At 46.1% G+C, this 22,473-nt stretch overlaps 10 protein-coding genes across 10 annotated transcripts; 3 read left to right on the forward strand and 7 right to left on the reverse strand.

The window, feature by feature from the left end:
* Nucleotides 1-1,548: 1,548 nt before the first annotated feature.
* On the reverse strand, nt 1,549-3,325 carry BX661DRAFT_177894 (uncharacterized protein; the record flags this gene model as incomplete). Its single annotated transcript, XM_051534757.1, has 4 exons — nt 2,932-3,325; nt 2,253-2,868; nt 1,736-2,211; nt 1,549-1,687 (listed from the first exon to the last, which is right to left on the reverse strand). The coding sequence occupies exons 1-4, from the start codon at nt 3,297-3,299 to the stop codon at nt 1,549-1,551; spliced, it is 1,599 nt and encodes a 532-aa protein (XP_051394356.1). The 5' UTR covers nt 3,300-3,325.
* Nucleotides 3,326-3,846: 521 nt separating this feature from the next.
* On the reverse strand, nt 3,847-5,367 carry BX661DRAFT_177896 (uncharacterized protein). The gene is given in 4 exon segments (XM_051534758.1): nt 3,847-4,075; nt 4,167-4,238; nt 4,250-4,928; nt 4,976-5,367. 4 exon segments carry the CDS (start codon nt 5,249-5,251, stop codon nt 3,906-3,908), a joined length of 1,197 nt encoding a protein of 398 aa, XP_051394357.1. The 5' UTR covers nt 5,252-5,367; the 3' UTR covers nt 3,847-3,905.
* Nucleotides 5,368-6,091: 724 nt separating this feature from the next.
* BX661DRAFT_67093 (uncharacterized protein) lies at nt 6,092-6,796 on the forward strand. The gene has a single exon (XM_051539394.1). The coding sequence runs from the start codon at nt 6,216-6,218 to the stop codon at nt 6,693-6,695; it is 480 nt and encodes a 159-aa protein (XP_051394358.1). The 5' UTR covers nt 6,092-6,215; the 3' UTR covers nt 6,696-6,796.
* A 101-nt stretch (nt 6,797-6,897) lies between these two features.
* On the reverse strand, nt 6,898-7,940 carry BX661DRAFT_196433 (uncharacterized protein; the record flags this gene model as incomplete). The annotated part of the gene is made up of 3 exons (XM_051538050.1): nt 6,898-7,633; nt 7,672-7,736; nt 7,815-7,940. The coding sequence occupies 3 exons, from the start codon at nt 7,938-7,940 to the stop codon at nt 6,898-6,900; spliced, it is 927 nt and encodes a 308-aa protein (XP_051394359.1).
* Nucleotides 7,941-9,112: 1,172 nt separating this feature from the next.
* BX661DRAFT_140347 (uncharacterized protein) lies at nt 9,113-10,122 on the reverse strand (the record flags this gene model as incomplete). The annotated part of the gene is made up of 3 exons (XM_051532839.1): nt 9,113-9,515; nt 9,554-9,988; nt 10,031-10,122. Coding segments are annotated over 3 exons (930 nt in total), but the record flags the coding sequence as incomplete, so codon positions are not given.
* Nucleotides 10,123-11,779: 1,657 nt separating this feature from the next.
* Nucleotides 11,780-13,423, reverse strand: BX661DRAFT_177902 (uncharacterized protein). Its single transcript, XM_051534759.1, has 2 exons — nt 12,126-13,423; nt 11,780-12,084 (listed from the first exon to the last, which is right to left on the reverse strand). Exons 1-2 carry the CDS (start codon nt 13,300-13,302, stop codon nt 11,864-11,866), a joined length of 1,398 nt encoding a protein of 465 aa, XP_051394361.1. The 5' UTR covers nt 13,303-13,423; the 3' UTR covers nt 11,780-11,863.
* A 302-nt stretch (nt 13,424-13,725) lies between these two features.
* On the forward strand, nt 13,726-15,408 carry BX661DRAFT_177903 (WD40-repeat-containing domain protein). The gene has a single exon (XM_051534760.1). It carries the CDS (start codon nt 13,973-13,975, stop codon nt 15,302-15,304), a length of 1,332 nt encoding a protein of 443 aa, XP_051394362.1. The 5' UTR covers nt 13,726-13,972; the 3' UTR covers nt 15,305-15,408.
* Nucleotides 15,409-16,756: 1,348 nt separating this feature from the next.
* BX661DRAFT_177904 (uncharacterized protein) lies at nt 16,757-17,233 on the reverse strand. The gene has a single exon (XM_051534761.1). The coding sequence runs from the start codon at nt 17,221-17,223 to the stop codon at nt 16,921-16,923; it is 303 nt and encodes a 100-aa protein (XP_051394363.1). The 5' UTR covers nt 17,224-17,233; the 3' UTR covers nt 16,757-16,920.
* A 545-nt stretch (nt 17,234-17,778) lies between these two features.
* BX661DRAFT_177906 (uncharacterized protein) lies at nt 17,779-19,206 on the forward strand. The gene has a single exon (XM_051534762.1). It carries the CDS (start codon nt 17,915-17,917, stop codon nt 19,175-19,177), a length of 1,263 nt encoding a protein of 420 aa, XP_051394364.1. The 5' UTR covers nt 17,779-17,914; the 3' UTR covers nt 19,178-19,206.
* A 1,603-nt stretch (nt 19,207-20,809) lies between these two features.
* BX661DRAFT_67123 (uncharacterized protein) lies at nt 20,810-21,483 on the reverse strand. Its single transcript, XM_051539395.1, has one exon. The coding sequence runs from the start codon at nt 21,399-21,401 to the stop codon at nt 20,982-20,984; it is 420 nt and encodes a 139-aa protein (XP_051394365.1). The 5' UTR covers nt 21,402-21,483; the 3' UTR covers nt 20,810-20,981.
* Nucleotides 21,484-22,473: the final 990 nt, after the last annotated feature.

Below are 22,473 nucleotides of genomic sequence, written 5' to 3' on the forward strand. Positions count from 1 at the left end.
CAATGTATTCTTGTGTATGCTCAAGATTCCATCTGTAGATTTATACACAAGTTTGTGTGCATTCCCTATACACAAAAAAAGAAATTAAAGATTAATTGTACAATAGCGCACGCAAAATAAATTCCTCCAAAAAATCATAAGGATACTCGTTTAGGGGTTTATTGGTCCTAGGTTGTCAAATAACCTGGGCATCCAATATGCAAGCGTGTTCATTACATATCGATGTAATAATATATAAATTAAGTTTTTATTTGTCGACAAAATGACACAGTCGCAACGTAGAAAACAAAAGATTTTATATGCAACGACAACCTAATCATCAAGCCCCAAAAAGATGCTCTCGCACGTGCCCACTACCCTAGGGCTCTGTATATGTTGTAAATAAGCACAAATGATTTTTCTTAGCCCGAATCAACAGTTACTCACACATGATTGGTAGCCAAGACATACTGTGCAAGTTTAGTGAGCAGCGCAGCGACTTTATTATTTTCCCCGAAATATTCGGCATTTGTGTTCAGCGTTATTGGGAGGGATACAGCTTCTTATACAAAGTGCAACTTTTCCATCCCAACCTCCAATACTGGCTATTCCATGGCATAACCCGTTGTTAAAATTTTCAGTTGAATCCCTTTCAGTTGGCGGCGACTTTTACGCAAGACAAATGGACACTGGTACATTAAGCTAGAACTCACAGCGAGCAGACAGCACACCCACCGACAATCCAGAAAAACACCTTGAGCTCCGACCTGACTGAACGTAGCAAAAGTGGATTATCAAAGTAAAGTGTTGCTATTATTGGTACATGTGTGTCGGTAGGTGGAGTGTTGATTTGTTGGCGCGTTGCTAAGGAATATCTATATGAAAGATTGCAATTTTCCTCCGAGTTACAACGCCAACGAACTTGGCTGTGACTTTATTGCATCAGTTTCTAGCAGCGCGCAACTAATTGAGCAGGCAGAAATGGTTTTAATACGGCTTTTGTTGAAAAGTGCTAATACTATAATACACTAATTAATTCTTCTATTTTATAAACTCGTCTGTCCGACTAATATTCTCCGGCAAATGGTCGTGTTGCGCAGCCTAAAGACATGGAAGTGGATGTCGAGGTTGAGAACCGTGAAAAGTTTCCATCTTCATGACGATTGATAGGGTATTAATTGGATCATGCAGGCGTAGATTAGAGAGGTATAATAATGATGCCCAGTCATGCTCCCCATTTTTCAATCCACACGCGTGAGTGCACACACAAAAACTACAACACTGACTTGTTAAGATACCGGTCTGCTCGCAGAAGAACCAGTTCTCGCCAATGGAGCACACAATTGGCAATGGACACAGCAAAGGCAACGAGATACATATATAGGATGAGGCCAGCCCTAGCTCTACTTTTATTCCTTGGTAATAAAAACTATAACATACTTTTAACACTAGGCGACTAGTGCTCCCCTTAAATCACATCTTTAACACTGGAAAACTAGTTCTCCCCTCAAATCACAACAGCCGCAATATTTTTAAAATTTCACACATCTAAAGAAAAATCAAGCCATGTTAAAAATATAAACCAACAATTAAACTAAAGCATTTTATTATAAAGTTTACTAATAATGTCCTTCTATTCAAATATTTGACGTTTTGGAGTCGGTCAGCGTACTTGCCGAAATCACCATTTGCATTTTTCCAAATTGGTCTAAATTAGATGGTAGTAGATACTGCCATCGATAAATGGCGTGTAAACGTGGGGCATATAATGGCAACCAGTGCAATAGCTGTCGTAATATGACTAAGGCAACCTATACCATTATTATTTATATACCAGGTGGTAAAGCACCTCCCGACCGGATAATTGTTTTGGTAAATGACATCAACCGGTTCGTCAAAGTAGTCGTCGTAACCGCCGGTGCCAATGGCCTGTCCGTTGATAGAACAATCAAGTTTCCGCAAGGCAGGAAGATGTTTGAGTAAGAGCACAATGTTTTCAAAAGACGCACCATCCCACATACTAACCAACTGAATGCTGCTGGTCCACGCTGTTGTCGACTGAATACTGGTATAAAACACGCTCTTATCAAAATAATTGGGGATTGAGATTTCGCGCACAAACTGTGCTGTATCAAGGATCTTGATTGCAAATCGCATTGCGTCGGCTGCTGGTATTCCAATGACATTATTATTGCCCACGTTGATCAGTATTAGTTTGCGCAGTTTCGGAAGCTTTTCGTCGTAAAGATGCCGCTCTGTTCAAGCCTTCTAACGGTATCGGTGCTGAGCTCCAAAAACAGGTACTCAAGCGTGCTGCTGATTCCTTTAAACGCGTGATCGGCATGATCAAAGTAATCACGGGCACTAAGATATTTAAGCATCGGAAATGCAACTGTTTGATCAGCATCAGACATGGAGGAGAAGTATGAGTCCCTATGACTGTAGATGATAAGTTTTTCGAGGAGCGGATAAACGATGGCACAGCCAGAATCGTCGCTGCAAAGATCGCTAATCTTTTGGTCATCTTTCAAACGCACCCTGAGCGACTGCAGCGTGCCTGCGTTCCGACGAATGAGCTCGAACAAAGCGCGGTGGTCGCGTTGTGAATCCTCGTACTTTCTGTCTGTGAGCCCATCCTCCCACTCTGATCCCACATCATATTGTTGCACACCGCATGACCATTTAATGGACACTTGGCTCACTGACTGGCACAAATCGATGCTGAACCTGCCCAAGAGATGATCGTTGGGCATGTCATAACCATCTGCGTAATGCGGATCAATTCTGTGGATTGCAACATCACGCACCGCTGGAACCATCCGCTTGATATTTTGTGCAAACTCGCTCGCACCAAGTTCAGTAAGATTTGCGCCGACAGAACGACTATCCCTGTATCAGGCAAAACAACCTTTAACCCAATGGCATTCGGAAAAAAAACTGGGCTGGCTAGACCTGCTGATTAGATGCTTTGCTCGAGGCCCATCTGCACTCGGCCCAGTGCATACAACTACAACAACCCTTTTCACAAGATGGGTAATCCGAAACGTTGGAGTACAGGCTAACTTAGGCCAGCGTTTAAAGGACATATCGCCCACTGTACCGTCAGAAAAGCGCTCTATGGTGATTTCGCGGCAGAGACGCTCCATAATGACCGTGCGCCAAGCGTGGCAGCACCGAATGAGAGCAGCAGTTAGTTCATAATGAAAATCTGTGACCAGAATCGACTCATATCTTGAATTGGCAGAGGGGAAAAGGTACAAGACAATTAAATTGACTATGTCAAGGGGAAGCGTTTGAAATTGCGACAAGTTGTAATTCATTTTTGAAAAACAAGTATAAAATAAAATATTAGTAGTATTAGTTAGAGAAGTTCCAAAATTAAAAATCAAAAATATGCATTTAATAATGATACTGAGAATATTTCATGCTTACATAACATTAAAAAATCAACCCTCTTTGATTTAACAATTGAAATTTTGATTTTGGCAAAATAATTTCCAACCAAATTTCCGCAGTATGTGTATGTGGAAGAGAGAGAGAGCGAGAAAGAGAGAAAAATAGACTTATTGAGTGAGATATAAAACAAGTAAAAGACAACAATTAAACAATGATTTAGACCGAGTGTCTACCACACCACCTTGCCCATCATGGCTCTATTGCAGACCTTACTACATGGCCCTATAAAGAAAATTACTATATATGCGGTGTGGTCAAAAGTTATTTATACCTAGGTTTAATTGCCTGACAATGGAAATATCTGCCAGGGTGTTAGTCAACTAAACCCGAATACTGTATAATAAAATGTAACAATCTTTAATTCTCCAATGAATAAGCTTTATAATAAATTGTATTCCTTGCAATTATACGTTATAGATTTAGTAGTTAACATTTTCAAACAAAGCAAGATATAAAACATTATCAAACGATTAGCAGCACTTTTTGCCACAGCACCTGTCCTTTGAAGAAGCGTTGAGAATTTCAAGCTTGCCAGTAGATTCTGCCTTTGGCGTATCGGCAGTAATAGGCTTTGGCGGACAGCAGCCAGATGGTTTAATCTTGGGCAGGCAGGATCCAGCAGAAGCATTATCAGAGGCAGCTTGGGCGGACAGCAGTCGGAGGATTTAGCCTTGGGCGGGCAGCATCCAGACGATTAGCCTTGGGCGGGCAGCATCCAGCAGATGGTTCACTCTCGATACTCTCCTCGTACGCCTTCTGCATCAACACCAGTGTCGACGCAACCTCACCCGGCACATTCATCTCTCCGCAGCACCATCCTGCTTGACCTCAAAATCATAATCAAAAGTGAAATACTTTTCAAGCCACGACAACGACAACACACAGGCAGTTTCAGCACCAACAACAGTCGGCACATTGCGCTTAAACACATTATTAACGTCCAAAACATACTCCTCCTCATGGCCCTCGATCGCTCCATTATACGTGACACTGACCAACGCATTGCCTCTAGGATGAATGTCACCCTGGGGTGTTTTGAATAAGCGGTAAGTTATGGAGAAAAACTTTGTATCGTTGACTAGGGCCTTCAGCTTCTCATCGTGTACTTCAATGTGCGAGATTGCCAGAACACGCGGGGTGGCGAAACCAATATCGTGAGCAATCTGCTCAAATTCCTCAGTGAACAGCGCACCGCCAATGCATTCGCCCAGGAGAACGTCGTGTGCGCGCGCCTCATCAGAAAGCTGCGCATCAGCGTAGACGTCGGAGAAATAAAGTTCGCCTCCGGAACGCAATGCCTGGTAGACACCCTCCAGCACAAGCCGCTTATTGGGCGACAAGTTGATGACGCAGTTGGAGATACAAATGTCCTTGGACTCCTTGGCCACGCCAGCGGCCTGCAGCATTTCAATGTACCCGGTGAGGAACTTTAAGTTGGGCTGATAGCCGAGTGTTTGGCCAAAGGCGTCGATGTTTTCGCGGGCCGTTTGTAGCTGCTCGTCAGTCATATCAACGCCGGTGACGGAGCCTTGGGGCCGACTAGGGCGGCGGCCACGTAGCAGTCGCGGCCACTGCCAGAGCCTAGGTCGAGAACGTCCTTGCCCGAGATGCCGAGAGGGATGGGGTTGCCGCAGCCGTAGAATTTGTCGTTGACGGCGTCTGGAACTTTGCTGATTATGTTGCGGAGAATCGGGTTTGGTCGGGAGCCGGTCGTGCATGCGCTGGTCTTGAGATCTTTGCTTGATTGCAACACCTTGCCGTAGTAGTCCTTGACTGAAGTGTACACCTGGGAGTCAGAGTTCTCGAGCGAGGCCATGGTTAAAATAAATGAGTGAATTTGGAGTGTAAAATATATTTGTGTGTGCAAGTTCAAATGAGCGAGAATAAGAAAAAATGTTTTACAGCAATAGTTTGTGTATTTTAAAAAAGCAGAGAACAGGAGAAAAACAATGCGGCTTAAATACTCGTGCTCATTCTAATTTTTTGGTTCTAACGCTTTACGATGGCTGCAAGAGCAGAAAAATGGACAAAAAATGGCCGAAACGGACCATGCTATTTCACGCACGTGCTGACAAATATCGCGCATTTATCTTGATTATTAATTTGCCCGAGCACACATATAATCCCCGACTCATCCTTAGCTTTCAACTAATCAATAATCAGTCGTAATCAGTGATCACCTCCAAAGCGCAGCCGGCAATCTGGCTCAAAAATGCGCGAAGCATGCCAGGGGTGTACTCCCCAAACGTAACCCATTTTGCCCCGAGACTCAGCGCTCAAAACGCAAACATCTCAACAAGCGACCTCGCCGCTTCCCTGCGTATCTGCCAGAGCTCTACACCCGGAAGAATCGCTGTTAATGACCAAATCAACTTCAATACTGGGCATGTCAACGTGGGCCAGGCCGGCAGGCGCGAGAACGATGATAGCGAGATTTTTCGTGGCTAAAAGTGAATAAGTTTTGATAAGAAGTATCGACCAATTAAGGAGAAATGATGTGCAAGGCTGTGTCTCACATACATATCTATTCATTCGCTGGTGTCAAAGTTGAAGCATCGCGACTAAAGCTTAAGAGATTGTTATAATAAGAGATGGGTGATTTGAGTAAAGCACTAGTCGCCTAGTGTTAAAGGTGGGGTGTTAGTTTATGAAGGTTTTTATTATCAATGGAATCAAAGTAGAACTAGGGCCGGCCTCATCTTATATATGTATCTCGCTCCCTTTATTGTGCACTCCGTTGGTAAGAACTGGTTCTTCTGTGGGCAGACTGGCATCTTGGCATGTCAAGGCTGTGCTCTTCGCATATGCGCATTCAAGCATATGCATTATGGAAAGGAAGGGTATATCAGGGTGTCATTATTGTGTCCCCTGATTTGATCCTCTATGGTACCATCAATGCCCTGTTAGTTGGCATGTTGAGGTTAATAATCGTGAAACAAGTCTTTATCAACATCTACTTCCATATTGTCAGCCTGCTTAACAAGATGGCCAGACAAATAAGCTCCAATCCAACAAGGGAGACCGGTTACAAATATCTGGTATTTAATTTTATATTTAATTTTTTGGTGTTTTTGGATGTCTGCCAAGCCATTTCGCGATCATTTCACATTGTGCTCAAAGCCGCTGGTATATCGACAAAAATTTTAATCTCGGCCAGCTTTCCCCTTAGTCACCCACGCGCCAAAAAAAAAAGACGAGTCTTTCTCCCCTGGCAAAGTGATCAAGATAAATACTGGCGCATTTCAAACAGTTATACCTGAATCACAGCTTAAATTAGCTCGAACCGATCGCCGGGTTTTGCCTAACTGCGCCGATTAACAAGTATGTGGGTAAATATCACGTGCATTAACCTAGCAGTAACAAAAGTAAAAATTTTATGGTTTGAATGTATTTTAATTTTACAGCTATTCAGCGTGGTTAAGCCCGAATACCCCCTCAAAAACAATTAAAACAATTGTCTTATTAGTCTCTTTCCTGTTTCTTGAAGATGTTGACCTGGTCGTAAGACGGTGGCGGCAAATCATCCTTATTTTCACCTTCTCTATCCATGCCAATATCGTTCATAAACTCTGGTACAGGGCCCAAATCAATCATCGGGCTGTTACCTCCTACACCACCACTACTGCCTTCGCCGCCATTATTATTGGCCTGCTGTGACCTGGCCTGACGGGTGCGCGCCCAAGTGTCAAACTCTTCGATTTCGCGGTCCATATTAACTGGACCACCACTGGTAGCAAACTGGGAATTTACTGGACCACCCTGCTGCATAGCTTGGATCTGCATTGGGTGCATCTGCATAGGACCATTAGGCACAAACTGCATCGGCATTGGCATTGGCATCATGTTTTGTGGATGGTAGATAAGCTGCGGCTGCATTGGCGGTTGATGGTGCATCATGTGCATGGGCATGGGCATAGGCATGGGCTGGCCATTTGGAATCTCCATTGGCGGAGCCACATGTACACGGGACTGGCGGTTGCGCTGGCGCTGTAGCTCAGCTTCGCTAGATGAGCTGGCAGAAGTGCTGTTGCTGCTACTCTGCGAAGCGCCAACGTTGCCAAACCTGCCACGCAGCATATCCAGAGCATGTGTGGAGCTGCGATTAGACACAGTATTGTTATTGTTAAGCGTGGTTGGGCTGCCTGAGCGTGTACCAAATGCTCCTACAATTGCTGGACGCTGAGGCGGGAAGTAATCTCTTTCGGTGCCTGGTGAGAGAGAAATAACAGAGTTGACATCGTCGGTGAAATTGTCTTTATATTGGCCGGGATTATTGGCATAACTGGTACTGTGGACGCGGGCTGGGTATGAGGCAGCGGCAGTGTTTTTGTGGTTTGGTTGTGATTTTTGCCTTTGGCTGCTGGGTTTTTTCCGAGAACGTGAGCGGCGTATGCTTCGGGGTTGGTTTTGCGCAGTTTGCGGCGTCGGAATCGCTTGGAATATAACATGGCGCCGAGGATTATGAAGGCGATGCCAGCGCTGATGGCTAGAACTATTGCACCCATTTTGTCTGTACTTACAGCGGTATAAAAATATTGTATTTCAACAAATAAAGAATTAAAATAATGATATGGACAAGGTATTAGTAAATAGCAATAATGATGTGAAGTAAAAAGTAAAATTAATTACGATGAAGGCAAGCAGACACAGACAACTAAAAAAATGAAATTTGGCAGATGCATAAACAAAAAATAAAAATAAAGCAGAGCCCTGTCTTTTTAAATGAATATATAAAAAATGTAAAAAAAAGCAACAAAGCACCCTTTTGAACTTCTTTCATTGTTCATTTGTTCATTTATGTCTTTTCAACCTTAATAAAAAGAACACCTTTTAAACAATGCAATTATAAAAAGAAACAACGTATTCGCCTGCTCCTCGTAAAACAAAAAACCACGCTCAGGAAACATCCACACAAACCATTGCTGGATGCACAGTTGGATAAATAATAAATACAGATAAATAAATCGCAAATAAAAAACAAACTACTCAATAAAAATTAAGTGTCCAAGTACGTCAGAGCCCTGAATCGCTTGCGCAAAGACTTTGACGACAGCAGTTTCCTCGCCCACAGAAAATACGAGTCAATTGACAGGTCGTCGATGCCGTAGACCTCAGAGAACCTATACAGCGGGGCAAAGAACGCTCTGACGCTGCTGAAACCCTTTGTGTTCAGCATATCGAGATTAGCCCAAAACACGTCGTAGTCAAGCAGCGTGCCCAGCGGCAGGTCGCGCCACTTACCGTTGCTGGGCCCATGTGCGTAGTAAAAGACGCGAAAGCTGGGAAGTACTTTGGAATGATGCTCGGCGAAATTGTCGTCACGCCCAGCCGAGCGCCTCGCGGTGTGCGCACCAGCACTTGCTCAAACTCTTTCAGCAGCGACTCAACAAAGTCACCGGGCAGCGCCATGCCAGAAACGCCATCTTGGGCGTCCTGGCTAACTGCAGGCCAGATAGCACCGCGGCTGTCTTTCACAAAGCGCACCGCCGGGTCATCCTCCATGTCAGCCCAGGTGCGGCCCTCCACTGCAGCGGTGTGTCGGCCAACGGTTTGTCGGCCATCCAAACATCGCGAATCAGCCTGCCAAAGCGGCCAGTCTCCTCGTCCACCTCGCGCTCCCACCACAGGCGCTTATCCTTAACACCTTCATCGGTAGAGTCTTCCGATGTAGCGTTTCCTAGCGGCAGCTTCGATGCAACCCACTCAATCTCCTGGCCGACAAACGACCACACGTCAACGTTGCTATGGCCAAACAACTGCGCATGCACCAGTGGCAGGTCCTTTTCCTGTCGTTGTCGCCGCCAGCACCAAAATAATCTGCTGCATCCGCGCGCTTCTCGCCGGCCAGTGGTGGTGGTGGGATCACCTGTGTGACTGTGCGCGCATAGCCGTGGTAGCATGTGGGGCGGTAGTTGTCGCGGCTCGGCACGACGTGGCCCATCAGGATCAGATCGCGGTTGCGCTGCCTCGCGCGCCGTATCTGGTACCGGATCCACGCGAGCTGCTCGAGCCCGGGCGAGTCCTCAGCGCGGCATCCGCCGACCTTGGCATTGGCGCGGTACCAGTAGATCGTGTTCAAGCTCAGCGCCGTCAATCCACGCTTCCCACCCTTGTTGACAGCGGACTTTGGGTGGTCGTAGTCAACCACATCGTGGGCAAAGTACCGGCGTGCAGAAAGGTCGCCAGCTGGTTCTGCGGAATAAACCCATCCCAGGCATCCGCCAGCTGCTTAAATGTCTTCTTGGCACGCTTGTGTCCAGGCTCGCCAAGCTCATTATGTGGGCTAATGTCGTTGTTGCCGATATTGGGCACAATGGGGATACGGTGCTGCTTAAAGGCGTGGCGCATGGCGGCGGCTGTGATGTAATTCTGCTCGATGATCTCGTCAAAGGTGCGCGGCAGCTCGGCATCACCGTCGTGGCGGCCGCTGTCACCGGTCCAGATGACAAAGTCCAATTGGTCGGCCCACATTTGCCTCAGGTACTCGCTAGTGACATTGATCAGGGCCACAGGCGAATCACATTTGGCCTCGGCCACGCCGTAGCGGCCAGTGCTCTGGTGTCCGTCCTTGTTCCCGCGACGATTGGTTCGCAACTGCTGCTGCGGTGATGTTGCCAGAGTGGGTGGTTTGCGATGGCATTGCGAGTATGTGGTTGAGCCTTCGACATAGTAAGGATCGACATGGAGGTCTGTTATGTGAAGGAAGCGTCCGACTGCTCTGCTATTCAGCCGCGCACTGCTGTCTGTGCTCGGCGAAGCGCCCCAGTATTGCTTGCTCAGAAGTAGGACTACTGATGTGCCCACTACGGCGAGTGTTGTCAGCGCGGCTACGCTGATGACCGTCCAGATGCTGCGTCGGAGACAAACGAGCGACTGTGCCGCGGTTTTTGCTGTGTTTCATCGGCATTGAGCAGCGCTGTGGTCTCGCGCGCCGGCCGCGGAATTGGTACTGTGTGCTGTTCAGCCATATATCAAAGCCCTCTTTGTATTTCAGCAAGGCGCCTTGCGAGTCTCTGTCGTGAGTTGTGGTCCTAGAAAATAAAATAAAATAAAATAATTGTGAAATAGTACACAACAAAAATAAACGAGAAAAAAAGAGAGAATGAGATCGTCGACTAATGATGACGACAACGACAACGATGGATCAAAAAAGCCAAGAATGTCAGTGGTAGGAAACAATAAAATAACTAAGAGATAAGCAGAGAAATAGAATGCGCCTAGATCAATCTACAAAAAATGAAAAAGAAAAATATGAAAAGAAAAAAGCAAGCCGGCAAATCCCCTGAGCTCGTACAAAAGGGTTCTATTTTATACATCCCACACTAAAATTTTGGACTAGACAAGAAACAACTACCAACACTAATTGATATTTGTTAAGATAATTTGACGTTTACTGCCGGATGACAATAATTTCATTTGCTATAGACGCTCTGATTGTTCTGTTCTGACACGAACAGCGAGCGGAGTGAGCATCGCTCCAAGTAATGGAGCACCACCCTAATAAAAATAAAATATATTCTTTATTATACAGGACAGTGTATTTGTAACCAATAAAAAAAGCCAGATAGACTGCGTGTACTGCGTACAACACAAAAATTATATTTATGCCCATGTTCCATTTAGCGCGTCTAGTCACAATCTACAATGGTGTCACTGATAAAATATTATATACGGCGGATATCACATGCTCGCCCCCTCTTTAAAAAAGTTTTGTTTATTGTTTGGGTGACAAGCTATTGCGTTGCGCTGCCTTAGCTCTGTCTCGCCTTGCCTCCTACCTCGCCCTTGGCTTCATGGCCATTGAAGCAGTCCACGTTTCAGGATACCTGATTAATGATTGGGTCTTGAGTTTGATTGTTGCTCTGTTGCTGCTGCTGCTGACATTCATTGCCATTGAGATTTTGTATGTGTTGGTAGTAGGAGTGGTCAAGCGACTACCCTGTCGGCATATCGCTCTTTTGGGAATCTGAGTGTACATGTGCAAAATACTGACCGTGTGATAGGCACACAACATTGACTTTTGTCTCGGCTGTTAATTAATTCTGGTCAAAGGCATATCGTCGAGGCGGGAATCTGCAGTGCCGATTTGTTAATAAATGTGGTGGTTAGCGCATTTGGGCGCAATGCATTTAAGAATACTGACGCCTGTCAGCCACCGCCTCCCTCTGCCTTTGATGACGAGTGGCAAGAGTAATGGCAATGGCAAAGACATAAATAAAAACAATCCATTCACTCACCTGTCACGCAGTCGAATAGTCAGCCAAGACATGCCAAGCCGATTGGTTGACTAGTGGCATGCTCAATTGGACCCGACCCACCCTCCCCTTCTCATGGCAGGCTTTCATTTTGATTCAAAATTGCCGCTCGCTATTTTATTATAAACTCAAGAATTAACAATAAAATGAAACAAAATAGTTTGCGGCTGACTTCAAGACATGCTACCATTGCCATATCCATTGTCACCGCCATATCCATTGCCGCTGACGTTGCCACTGACCATGAGACCAAACTTCTTCCTCATGCGACGCACATCATCGCTGAGAGCAGCCACTCTGCTGGCAATGGCCAAAAACGAGTCGTTCTGGTATTGGATGACGTCGGACACAGTTTTGGGCGATGACTTTACTCCTGCCTGCGCTGTCAACAGCGCTTGGTGCTGCTGCTGAGCCTGCTGCTGCTGATGGTGAGACCAGCGGTAGTGCCAGTGTCGTCATTGCCCCCCTGAGCGTGTGCCAGGGCTCCAGACACATGTCGCTCCAGCTGATCCAAACGCTCAGCGAGCAGCTGCGCTGAGGCCTCGACGCGCGACAGCCACGCCCAGTAGTACTCGCTGGCGACATCATGGTGCATGCTGGCGAACTGGATCCGCCTCACAGCCTCATACGGGTCAACGGAAGCAGCAGCAGCATTGGCAGAGCCATCGCCTAAAGCCTTCTGATCGGCAGCCGCGGCAACAGCAGCCGAGTCGCGAATATTCATAATCGGAGTCGACAGAGCCTCTGAACCATTCTGCAATGCAAGCAGCGCCTTTTGGCGATTGGCCACCTGCAGCGGTGTCAGTCCGCTTTGCGCCCAGGATCCGTCGTCCGTGGCATGCGCGACCAGCGACGCCGCCTTCTCAGCATGCTTGACAGCAAAGTTGACTTGTGCCCGGGCATCGTCGACGCGGTCGCGGTCGCGGCCAAGAGTCATGCGCACAACCTCAAGCTCCTGCGACAGGCGCTGCACTGTGCGCGACACTTCCTTGACCTCCTTTTCGGTCTCGCCGGCCAGGATACTGCTGCCGATTTGGATCTGGACCTGCTTCTGCCGCTCAATGTCTTCGAGCATCTTGCGGATGTCCACCGGCAGGTCGATGAACTTGGTCTTGCGCGTGATTTTTGCGGCCCCTTCTGCTGAAGGCTTCTGCGCGGCTGCCTGGTGGGTCGCTGCGGATGTCGTGGATCCAAAAACTGGTGCTGCTGTCACGGTCGCCGCTCCGAAAGCCGGTGCCGCCAAAGTGCCTGGAGCTGCCCCAAAGGCAGGCGCGCCTAGCGATGGGAACGGAATCGCGGCCGAAGATGGTGCGGCTGCTGAGAGGCCTGCGCTCGAGCCAAACAAGCCAGAAGATGGACCCGCAGAAGAAGCCGGTGCTCCGAACAGGCCAGAAGACGGAGCTGCAGACGCTGCTGGCGCGCCAAACAAGTTGGACGCTGGTGCCGCAGAAGAAGCCGGCGCGCCGAACAGGCCAGAAGACGGCGCCACAGACGCTGCTGGCGCGCCAAACAGACTCCCTGCAGTGGTGGCCGCTGGCTGATTCGATGCGCCAAAGCCGCCAAACAGATTTCCGCCCGTCGACGCAGTAGTGCCTGCCGTGCTTCCAAACATAATTATAAAAGTTGATTGTGGTTTTAGCTACTGAATTAAAAAACTGTTTAAAAAGAAAGGAAAGCAATGGAAATGTAAAACAATATCGCGCAATAAATAAAGCCAAAAAACAAGCAGTTTGTGCTGTGCAATTCTACGCGCTTGATTCATTTTTTTAGTTTGGTTTGGGCAATGCATGAGTGGAATGAGTATTCAAAACTTGGCTCGGCTCAATACTAGTCAGCTCGCCAGGTCGTATTGAGCTGAGCCGCTGCTGCCTCTGCCCCTCCCCTTCTCACTATTTCGTTCCCTGGCGTTTCCGCGATCGGCATACACAGAAAGAAACAGGGAGAACATGCGAAAGAGTGCACGCACGCGCATGTCGTCTGGTGGGCACAGCCAAAGTCTGAACAAAACTCTGTTTTTCATCCACTTTTTTGTTTATTTATTTGTTGTGCGCGCACTGGCTGCCCGGATTCAATCTTTTCTCCTCAGCTATCCTTTTTATTATTACTTAATTGCCACTCCGCTTCCCAGCTACGCCGCACCCCGCTTGACACCCGCTTTTCTCTTTCATTCGCTCACTCGGCATTCTACTTCTCAATCAACAGACAATTTCGTCTCGTCCGAATTAGTCATCTCGCCTCGCCTCATTCGCGCGTTCACCCAATCAACTGCCTCCCCGTACGCAATGACAGAGCACATTCTTCCCGAGCGCCAGCTGAAGGAGCTACAAAAGGCGATCCTCGACTTTATGCAGACAAAGGGCTACACTGAGAGCGCCGACGTGTTTGCGCGCGAGACCGACAACGAGGGCTTCACAGCAGATTCCAAGGACCGCCACCACAACCTACTGGCCAAAAAATGGACATCGGTCATCCGATTGCAGCGCAAGATCATCGAGCTGGAGACAAAGGTCGCCAAGATGCAGGAGGACATCAAGTCCGGAGCGGTCGTGCGGCGAGGGGCCCGGTCAGACGCCGAGTGGCTGCCGCGGCCACCGGCGCAGACAAGGCTGGTCCAACATCAGGCGCCCGTCACGCGCGTGCGCTTTCACCCGCACTATACTGTGGTTGCGTCGGCATCCGAGGACATGACCGTGAAAATCTGGGACACAGAGTCGGCCTCGTTCGAGCGCACACTGAAGGGCCACACGAAGGCTGTCCAGGACATAGCCTTTGACGCCAAGGGTGCTGTGCTGGTGACATGCTCGGCCGACCTTACTCTGCGCGTATGGGACATCGCTGATGAGTACAAGTGCGTGCGCACGCTGCACGGCCACGACCACTGCGTGTCGGCCGTCAGTTTTTTGGGCGCCGACAAGCTGGTGTCGGCATCTCGTGACAAGACGATCAAGGTCTGGGAGCTGTCAACCGGCTACTGCATCCGCACACTGAGCGGCCACGCCGAGTGGGTGCGCAGCGTCAACGTTACTGAGGACGCGCGCTTGATCTGCACCGCGTCCAACGACCAGAGTGTGCGCACGTGGGATCCTGCCTCTGGCGAATGCAAAGCCGACATGCGCGGCCATGAAAATGTTGTAGAGGTCGCCAAATTTGCACCTGTCAACGCCTACAACTGCCTGCGCCGCCTCTCGGGCCTGCCCTTGCCAACTGCTGCCGAAAAGGCCGCCGCCATAGCCGCTGCCAACAAGGATAGCAGCGGCTCAGACGCTCAGCTTGTTGATGCCAGCATCCCGGCCAATGCACAGGGCCTTTTTGTCATCAGCGGCTCGCGCGACAAAACGTTGCGGCTTTGGGATACGTCATCGTCGCAGCTGCTGCACACCTTTGTCGGCCACGACGACTGGGTGCGCGACTTTGTGTTCCATCCATCGGGGAAGACACTCATATCGGTTTCTGATGACAAAACAATGCGCCTGTGGGACCTGGTCACTGGCCGCTGCATCAGGACCATAGAGGCATCGGAGCATTTTACCACTTGTGTTGATCTCACTGAAATCAAGCATCTGGTGGCCACTGGATCTGTCGACAACTCCATCTCATTGTGGGATTGTCGGTGAACAACAATTTAATATATATTAATGTAAGCTTTTCTTGTCTACTCTCAATTTTATAAATCACCAGCCAAATAGAATGCTGAAATATTGGTAGTCTTACCAGAAAGTGTAAACATGTTTTCCAATCCAAACAGTCAAATTACCCAACAATGCAGATCCAACATATAACCATGGGGACACCAACCCTGCAGGTACACAGTTACAGTGCAGTCCTCCAGTGAAGAGGGACTGTAATAAAACTTATTCGTACTAACTAATTTTATTAAAAATTCACTATAAGGGAGCTTAAAGAGCTCCGCTTATCTATTCGAAACTATCGCCCGTGAAAATAGAAATCGCGATCATAAACAATCACAATTGCAATCGTCACATGCCATGTTAATAATTAATGTCACAGGCTGACTCACGTGACAGCGCAGACGTGTGAAATAGGTTTATGATATTTCACGCGTACAGCGAATTCCGGATAGTGAGCTCTTTAGCTCTTTTCGTAGTCTCATTCAGATTAATATTTATTATAACCAGCAAAATCCCTCATTACATGGTAGCTTGTCCTGATGCCTGCAACTCAATTGTTGTTTCTCCGAATACCAGCATACTTGTTTTTTGGTTCTTTTAGCGCCTTTTGTTTTGGTAGCTGAACACACAACTAACAAGAAAAACTATTGTACAAAGCACCAAAGCAACAAAGCAATAGTATTGCTTTGCTTTTTTGTGTATTTGATTCCCAAAAGAAAGCTTTGAATGAATGTATTTTTCAATTGTTTTTTAATAAAGCAGACACATGCATGCCAAGTTTGCTTTACTTATTTTTGTCCTGCCATTTTTAGCACAGCTGCTGCCAATTGTTTTTATGTGGAATGTGAGCATTTTTTTACTCTTACATTTTTAATTAATCATTTTAGCAATTACTATTTAAAATATTAGAGTACTTTTAGAACACATTTAGCCACTTTAAACAACAACATTGCTATCAATATTATTTCTTTCACTATGCCTTGCTTTAGCCAGCTTCCATTTGTCATCCTCAACCACATTCTACATGTAGCCATTGACACCAGTGGACATGATATCAATGAATGGGCAGACAGATTGCCGCTGCTGAGCGTCTGCCGCAGGTGGAGAGAAGTGGCCACTGGCTTGGTCTATTGCAATGCCATACTTGATGGGTCTAATGAATATGGTCTTAGTTTTGTTGAGCACTTGCATGACACTGCTGTTGAAGACAAGCTCATTAATACTAATATTGGGCTGATTAAGGCTACTGGAAACACACACTTAGTAAAAACTGTGACCATCAATATTGATAATATTGAATATTATTGCTCCCTGGTTGCTGAAGCAAATTCAATATTCTCATTTGAAATGAGTGACTGGAGCAGAGTCAGCACACTCAACATCAGTGGCTACCTGGACAACAACAATAACGACATTGGCAGCAAATCTCAGTCTGATATTATGGACAATGCAAATAAATTTGCTCAGCAAATGGCAAAGTACATGCCAGGTGTGGATAGTTTGGACAATATGATGTATCATGGTAATGCCCCTCCTATATTTGATATGGCTGGTCTATTGGCACAACTATATTCATGCAATTTAAAGTATTTTCACAGCTATCAACCATTTACATTTGCCGAATCAGCAAAGCCAACTGAGTTTACCCAGCTCACAACACTCAATATCAATATGTGTGATGTGCAGTACACTCCACATGTGTGCTGCCAGAAGTTGCAGACACTGGTGCTAAGCAATGTCACTAGCATATTTCCTTGGAGCAAACTGGCAAATACCAAGCAGGCAGAAACTATTGTGTTTCCCAGCCTGCGCAAATTGAATTTTAAATTGGATGAAAGTTCTGATGTGCAAAGCATTTGGAGTTTGAATGAATTGCAGTTCCCAGCTCTCCAGGAATTGAGCATTGCAGTCCCGACATTTGACATGCTGGAAGAATTTATTGATTTTAAGACGTTAAAGTGCCCACATGTTACACAGCTTTGCATTGGCATTGATGAATTTAAGGACCCTTTAGATGATGCTTTTAATATCTCAATGCAGCGCAGCAAAAATCTGGCAGCCAGTATAAAGCAGCATATTCCCAATGTGACTGAGTTAAGGATAGGTTATTGTGATTGTAATAACAATATCACATTTTACGATGAGTTGGTTAGTCTTTACATTGACCAGCTTGTTCATGTCAGCATCCCCTCCCCTATGACTTTTACTGCAACACAGTTTTCCTGCGAGCTTGTGCACTTGTCGCTGAATCTCGAGTTGAATACCTTGCAGAGCCTTCCAAACGTGTTTTTTGAAACACTGGAATACTTGGACTTGGACTATGTAGATCCTAGATTTGCATGGGAGAAAATGCTAAAGAATGACTTGACAGCTGAGAATATATGCTTTAAGCGCTTGGAATACTTGCACATTGCATACAGAGAGAGTTTTGAGAATGAGGAGGATAATGAAAGTGAGTACATTGCTTTGGAATGCCAGCAATTCATAAGCAGCCAGAAGGATCAGCAAAAAAAACAGAGTACACTCAATGCCTTGTGCCCCAGACTGAAGGATCTGTGGATTCTTAATGCCACAGTCCCCAGACTCCAAAAAATAATGAGATGTGGCTCTGACCAGTGGCCCTGTGTCAGGAGTGTATTCATATACTTTGAGAAATACGACATTTCCAATGTTTTGGATATCATCGACAGCAATGAATATATGCAAGCTACATCTGCATTTGCAGAATACATGGTCAAGGCAATTCCCAATGTCAATAAATTGGACATGCAGTTCTCTAATGACAGTGACAAGCATATAGAGCAATTTTGCAGCATTATTTCCAACAGCTATGCTCACCGGCTAATAAGCTACAGTTGCACTGTTCCAGTTGTATGGACAGCCAATGCATTTTCACCTGAGCTTAGGAACCTGAGTGTTAATTTGGGTGTAAATAGAAAACAGGCCCTGCCAAAAATCAATGCAGCAAATATTGAGTCAATTGAACTGAATGGGGATATTAGTGGGGTTTCATGGAAGAGCTTTACAAGCAATAGTGGTGATTCAGCAAGTATTACTTTCAGCAACTTGAAAAAATTGAGTGTGCACCACTCCAACATAGAAGATGAACCCATGCTAGCAGACAAAAATGATTCTGAAACAAGCAATAAAGAATATTTTGCACTGTGCATGCCCAAACTAAATGACATTACTCTTCATGGAATTGGTAACAACTTTGGGCTTTTGAATGCTTCTATCGAGTTCAGGCACTTGAAGAATGCATATATTTGTGGATCGCACAGCATGCTTAATTTATTGGGCAATACAAGGAAGGCGTGTATTGACGGATGCATGGTTGATATAAGGCTAGATTCTGATGCTGATTTGGACGCGTTTTATGAGGCAACAAACGCATTTTTTGGAAGCTCAACCAAAATAAGCCATGCAGATCTGAGCCTCTCTATAAAGATGGGCATAAACATATGTTCACATAATTGTGATCATCAGCACATTATATGGAGTGGCATTCATATGTTTAGAGCATACAATTCGTTTAAGCTTGGTGCAGTTGTGGATATACTGACTAGAGTGCCCAAACTGACCAAGTTGGAAGTGCCTGCTATTTTGTATGATGAGACCTTTGAGCTCAGACTTGACCAAGTCAAACCAATATCTACCAACATCAACGAGTTATACTTGCATACCTCAATCGATGGTAATCGCAAAGGAGCAGAATTTGATAGTATCAAATACTTGATATTGGCTGCTCCATCATTAAAGAAATTCAAGATTTCAATGGATGAGGACTTTGATCACATGTCATTTGTCGAGGAGTACAAGGACTTGCATCCACATGTGGCAAACATTACTTGGAGGTAATTGTAGAAATACAATAATTAACAAATAAGTATACAATGTTAACGAGTGAATTCAATAAATGCCATTCAAACTATATTCTAAAAACTAGCCAAAAGAGAAGGGAGGAGCACTCATAAATATTGTTGTTGTTTTGTCCTTTTTATGACTGTGAGTCTTTTCACTCACAAAGATAAGGGCAACTGATGGGCATTGCCTATTAAGGAAATCTATGCCCAACAGCTGGTGTGGTCAGGCCTGTTGGTGGCATCAGTGTCATGTGAGGCACCTTGCCTGACTGTGGTGTTGCATATACTATGTTTTCAGGTTGCAATTCGAGTGAGCATGATAAGCCATCAGCAACTGTGTTTTGAGCACCCTTGCAGTAAATGATTTTCATGTCGAATTCCTGCCAGATATCCAGCCAGCAGGCCTGATGTGGGGATATGTTGTTTTGCGTCTTAAGGAACTTGATTGATTTGTGGTCTGTAATCACTTCAAACTTGATGCCATGTAGGTAATGCCTCCAGAGGACCAGTGCACAAATGATTGCAAGAAGTTCTTGCTCATGGACTGCATAGTTGCACTCTGCTGGTCCTAGCTTTGCCGAGTAGAATGCCACTGGGCACCACATCTTGTCATGTCGTTGGTGCAAGACACCACCAATTGCAGAGCCAGGTGCATCTGTCTTGACTCTTGTTTCACAAGTTGGATCATACTGATGGAGTATTGGTGCTGTGGATAGTTGCTGCTTCAGCTCAATGAAAACCCTGTCAGCCTGGTCGTTCCATGAAAAGTCAGTATTGCATAGCAAATCAGTCAGCAGTAGTGCTATTTTAGCATAGTTTTTAATAAACCGGCAGTAGTAGCCACTTAATCCAAGGAATGTGTAATGCGATTTGGACTAGCTATAATATATATTAATAGAAATGAGACTACGGAAAGAGCTGAAGAGCTCACTATTCAGAATTCGCTGTATGCGTAAAATATCATAAACATATTTTACACATCTGCGCTGTCACGTGACTCGGCCCCATTTCTGATGTCACACTTGTTGTGTTCTGTACAGTGTCTGCAGTACTCGTTTTTCTTGTCTGTTGGGATCTTGTGTGAGGCTACAAATACCCACTCACTCTCGTCTAGCTTTGCATGGATAAAGTGTTCCTCAGTATCTCTCACCCAGGGTCCAACAGCAATTGCCACCTTCTCTGCATTGTCCTCATCTGGTGCCAGTGTTGGGCTGCATCTCATTGCCGATTTGTATGGCAACATTCCAGTCATAGTTACTGTTTTTATATATATATATATATATATTAACCAGTTTGTCTGTTGGTCAGTCAATCATTGATGAGGAAGCATGGGTTTTCGAACTTGAGGTGCTACCAAATGTAATGCGATTTGGACTAGCTATAATATATATTAATAGAAATGAGACTATGGAAAGAGCTCAAGAGCTCACTATTCAGAATTTGCTGTATGTGTAAAATATCATAAACATATTTTACATGTCTGTACTGTCACGTGCCTCAGCCCCCATTTCTGATGTCACAGATAGGATGCTAATTGGATCATGCAGGCATAAATTAGGGAGGCATTACATTGATGCCCAAAGATGCTCCCCATTTTGCAATGCACATGCATGAGCATACACACATGATGTTTGTTGGGCACAGATTTCCCTAATAAGAAATGCCCATCAGTTGCCCTTTTCCTTGTGAGTAGAAAGACTCACAGCCATAAAAAGGGCAAAACAACAACAATATTTTATGAGTTCCCTCTCTTCTCTTTTCCTAGTTTTAGAATATAATTTTAAGGATGCTTATTGAATTCACCTGTTAACATGAGGAGTATGGCCTTGTGGGCAAAAACGTGAGATGTGGCCTGGTTGGCAACATTTAAAACAGGTGCCTACTTGGTGCAGGTGGTTGTGCTCACCATCAGAAAGATGGTTCAGGCATGGTGCCTGGAAAGCATCAACATCCATTGCCAATGGATCACAAGGGGGTGGTGCAGGCACATGGTGGGATGCAGAATTTGTGTGCTGGATTGAAACCGAAAAATCGATGTCCTCAGCAAGGGCATGTTGGCGGGCGTCATTGTATGTTTGTGGGCGTGCAATCTCAACAGGCTTGCGGATTTTTTCAGAAAGACCACACAGAAACCAGCGGTGCTGGTCATCATCTGACATGTTGGGAACACAGCTTGTGATGCTCTGGAATTCATTGGCATAAGCATGCACAGTTGTCATCTGGCTGAGTGCACGGAGCTCAGCTTCAGCATGGGCAGCATCTGGACCCACTGGTCTGCAGTACCTGCCATATTGGTTGTCAGTGAATTAGCAAAGGTATCTTCATCACAGCCAGGGTGTACACTGTGGGCAAATGTGTGCATCTTGCACAGCCAAATGCCAATATGACTAGTACCATCAAATGGGGCTGGACGAGTAAATAGGGTGACAGGTGCTGGGTGCTGTGTAGCTGTTGGCACCTGTTCATTGGGGTTTTGGGGTTTTGGGGTTTTGGGGGTTTGGGGTTTTGGGGTTTTGGGGTTTTGGGGGTTTTGGGGTTTTGGGGTTTTGGGGGTTTTGGGGTTTTGGGGTTTGGGGGTTTGGGGTTTTGGGGTTTTGGGGTTGGGGGTTTGGGGGTTTTGGGGTTTTGGGGTTTTGGGGTTTTGGGGTTTTGGGGTTTTGGGGTTTTGGGGTTTTGGGGTTTTGGGGTTTTGGGGTTTTGGGGTTTTGGGGTTTTTGGGGTTTTGGGGTTTTGGGGTTTTGGGGTTGGGGTTTTGGGGTTTGGGGTTTTGGGGTTTTGGGGTTTTGGGGTTTGGGGTTTTGGGGTTTTGGGGTTTTGGGGTTTTGGGGTTTTGGGGTTTTGGGGTTTTGGGGTTTTGGGGTTTTGGGGGTTTTGGGGTTTTGGGGTTTTGGGGTTTTGGGGTTTTGGGGGTTTTGGGGTTTTGGGGTTTTGGGGTTTTGGGGTTTTGGGGTTTTGGGGGTTTTGGGGTTTTGGGGTTTTGGGGTTTTGGGGTTTTGGGGTTTTGGGGTTTTGGGGTTTTGGGGTTTTGGGGTTTTGGGGTTTTGGGGTTTTGGGGTTTTGGGGTTTGGGGTTTTGGGGTTTTGGGGTTTTGGGGTTTTGGGGTTTTGGGGTTTTGGGGTTTTGGGGTTTTGGGGTTTTGGGGTTTTGGGGTTTTGGGGTTTTGGGGTTTTGGGGTTTTGGGGTTTTGGGGTTTTGGGGTTTTGGGGTTTTGGGGGTTTTGGGGTTTGGGGTTTTGGGGTTTTGGGGTTTTGGGGTTTTGGGGTTTTGGGGTTTTGGGGTTTTGGGGTTTTG

Source organism: Kickxella alabastrina, assembly GCF_025024165.1.
Source record: "Kickxella alabastrina strain RSA 675 chromosome Unknown BX661scaffold_3, whole genome shotgun sequence".
Taxonomy (NCBI): Eukaryota; Fungi; Kickxellomycota; class Kickxellomycetes; order Kickxellales; family Kickxellaceae; genus Kickxella; species Kickxella alabastrina.

What these genes read in the sequence shown, in the direction of transcription:
- BX661DRAFT_177906 (XM_051534762.1), top strand. Translation starts at nt 17,915, where the DNA reads ATGAGATGTGGCTCTGACCAGTGGCCCTGTGTCAGGAGTGTATTCATA.
- BX661DRAFT_177904 (XM_051534761.1), bottom strand. Translation starts at nt 17,223, where the DNA reads ATGCTCAATTCCTGGAGAGCTGGGAACTGCAATTCATTCAAACTCCAA.
- BX661DRAFT_67123 (XM_051539395.1), bottom strand. Translation starts at nt 21,401, where the DNA reads ATGACAACTGTGCATGCTTATGCCAATGAATTCCAGAGCATCACAAGC.
- BX661DRAFT_177902 (XM_051534759.1), bottom strand. Translation starts at nt 13,302, where the DNA reads ATGTTTGGAAGCACGGCAGGCACTACTGCGTCGACGGGCGGAAATCTG. An exon ending in CGACACTGGCACTACCGCTG is followed by an intron (nt 12,085 to 12,125) that starts GTCTCACCATCA and finishes AGCAGCACCAAG; the next exon opens with CGCTGTTGACAGCGCAGGCA.
- BX661DRAFT_177896 (XM_051534758.1), bottom strand. Translation starts at nt 5,251, where the DNA reads ATGGCCTCGCTCGAGAACTCTGACTCCCAGGTGTACACTTCAGTCAAG. An exon ending in GCTACGTGGCCGCCGCCCTA is followed by an intron (nt 4,929 to 4,975) that starts GTCGGCCCCAAG and finishes ACTGACGAGCAG; the next exon opens with CTACAAACGGCCCGCGAAAA. An exon ending in GTACGAGGAGAGTATCGAGA is followed by an intron (nt 4,076 to 4,166) that starts GTGAACCATCTG and finishes TGTCCGCCCAAG; the next exon opens with CTGCCTCTGATAATGCTTCT.
- BX661DRAFT_177903 (XM_051534760.1), top strand. Translation starts at nt 13,973, where the DNA reads ATGACAGAGCACATTCTTCCCGAGCGCCAGCTGAAGGAGCTACAAAAG.
- BX661DRAFT_67093 (XM_051539394.1), top strand. Translation starts at nt 6,216, where the DNA reads ATGTCAAGGCTGTGCTCTTCGCATATGCGCATTCAAGCATATGCATTA.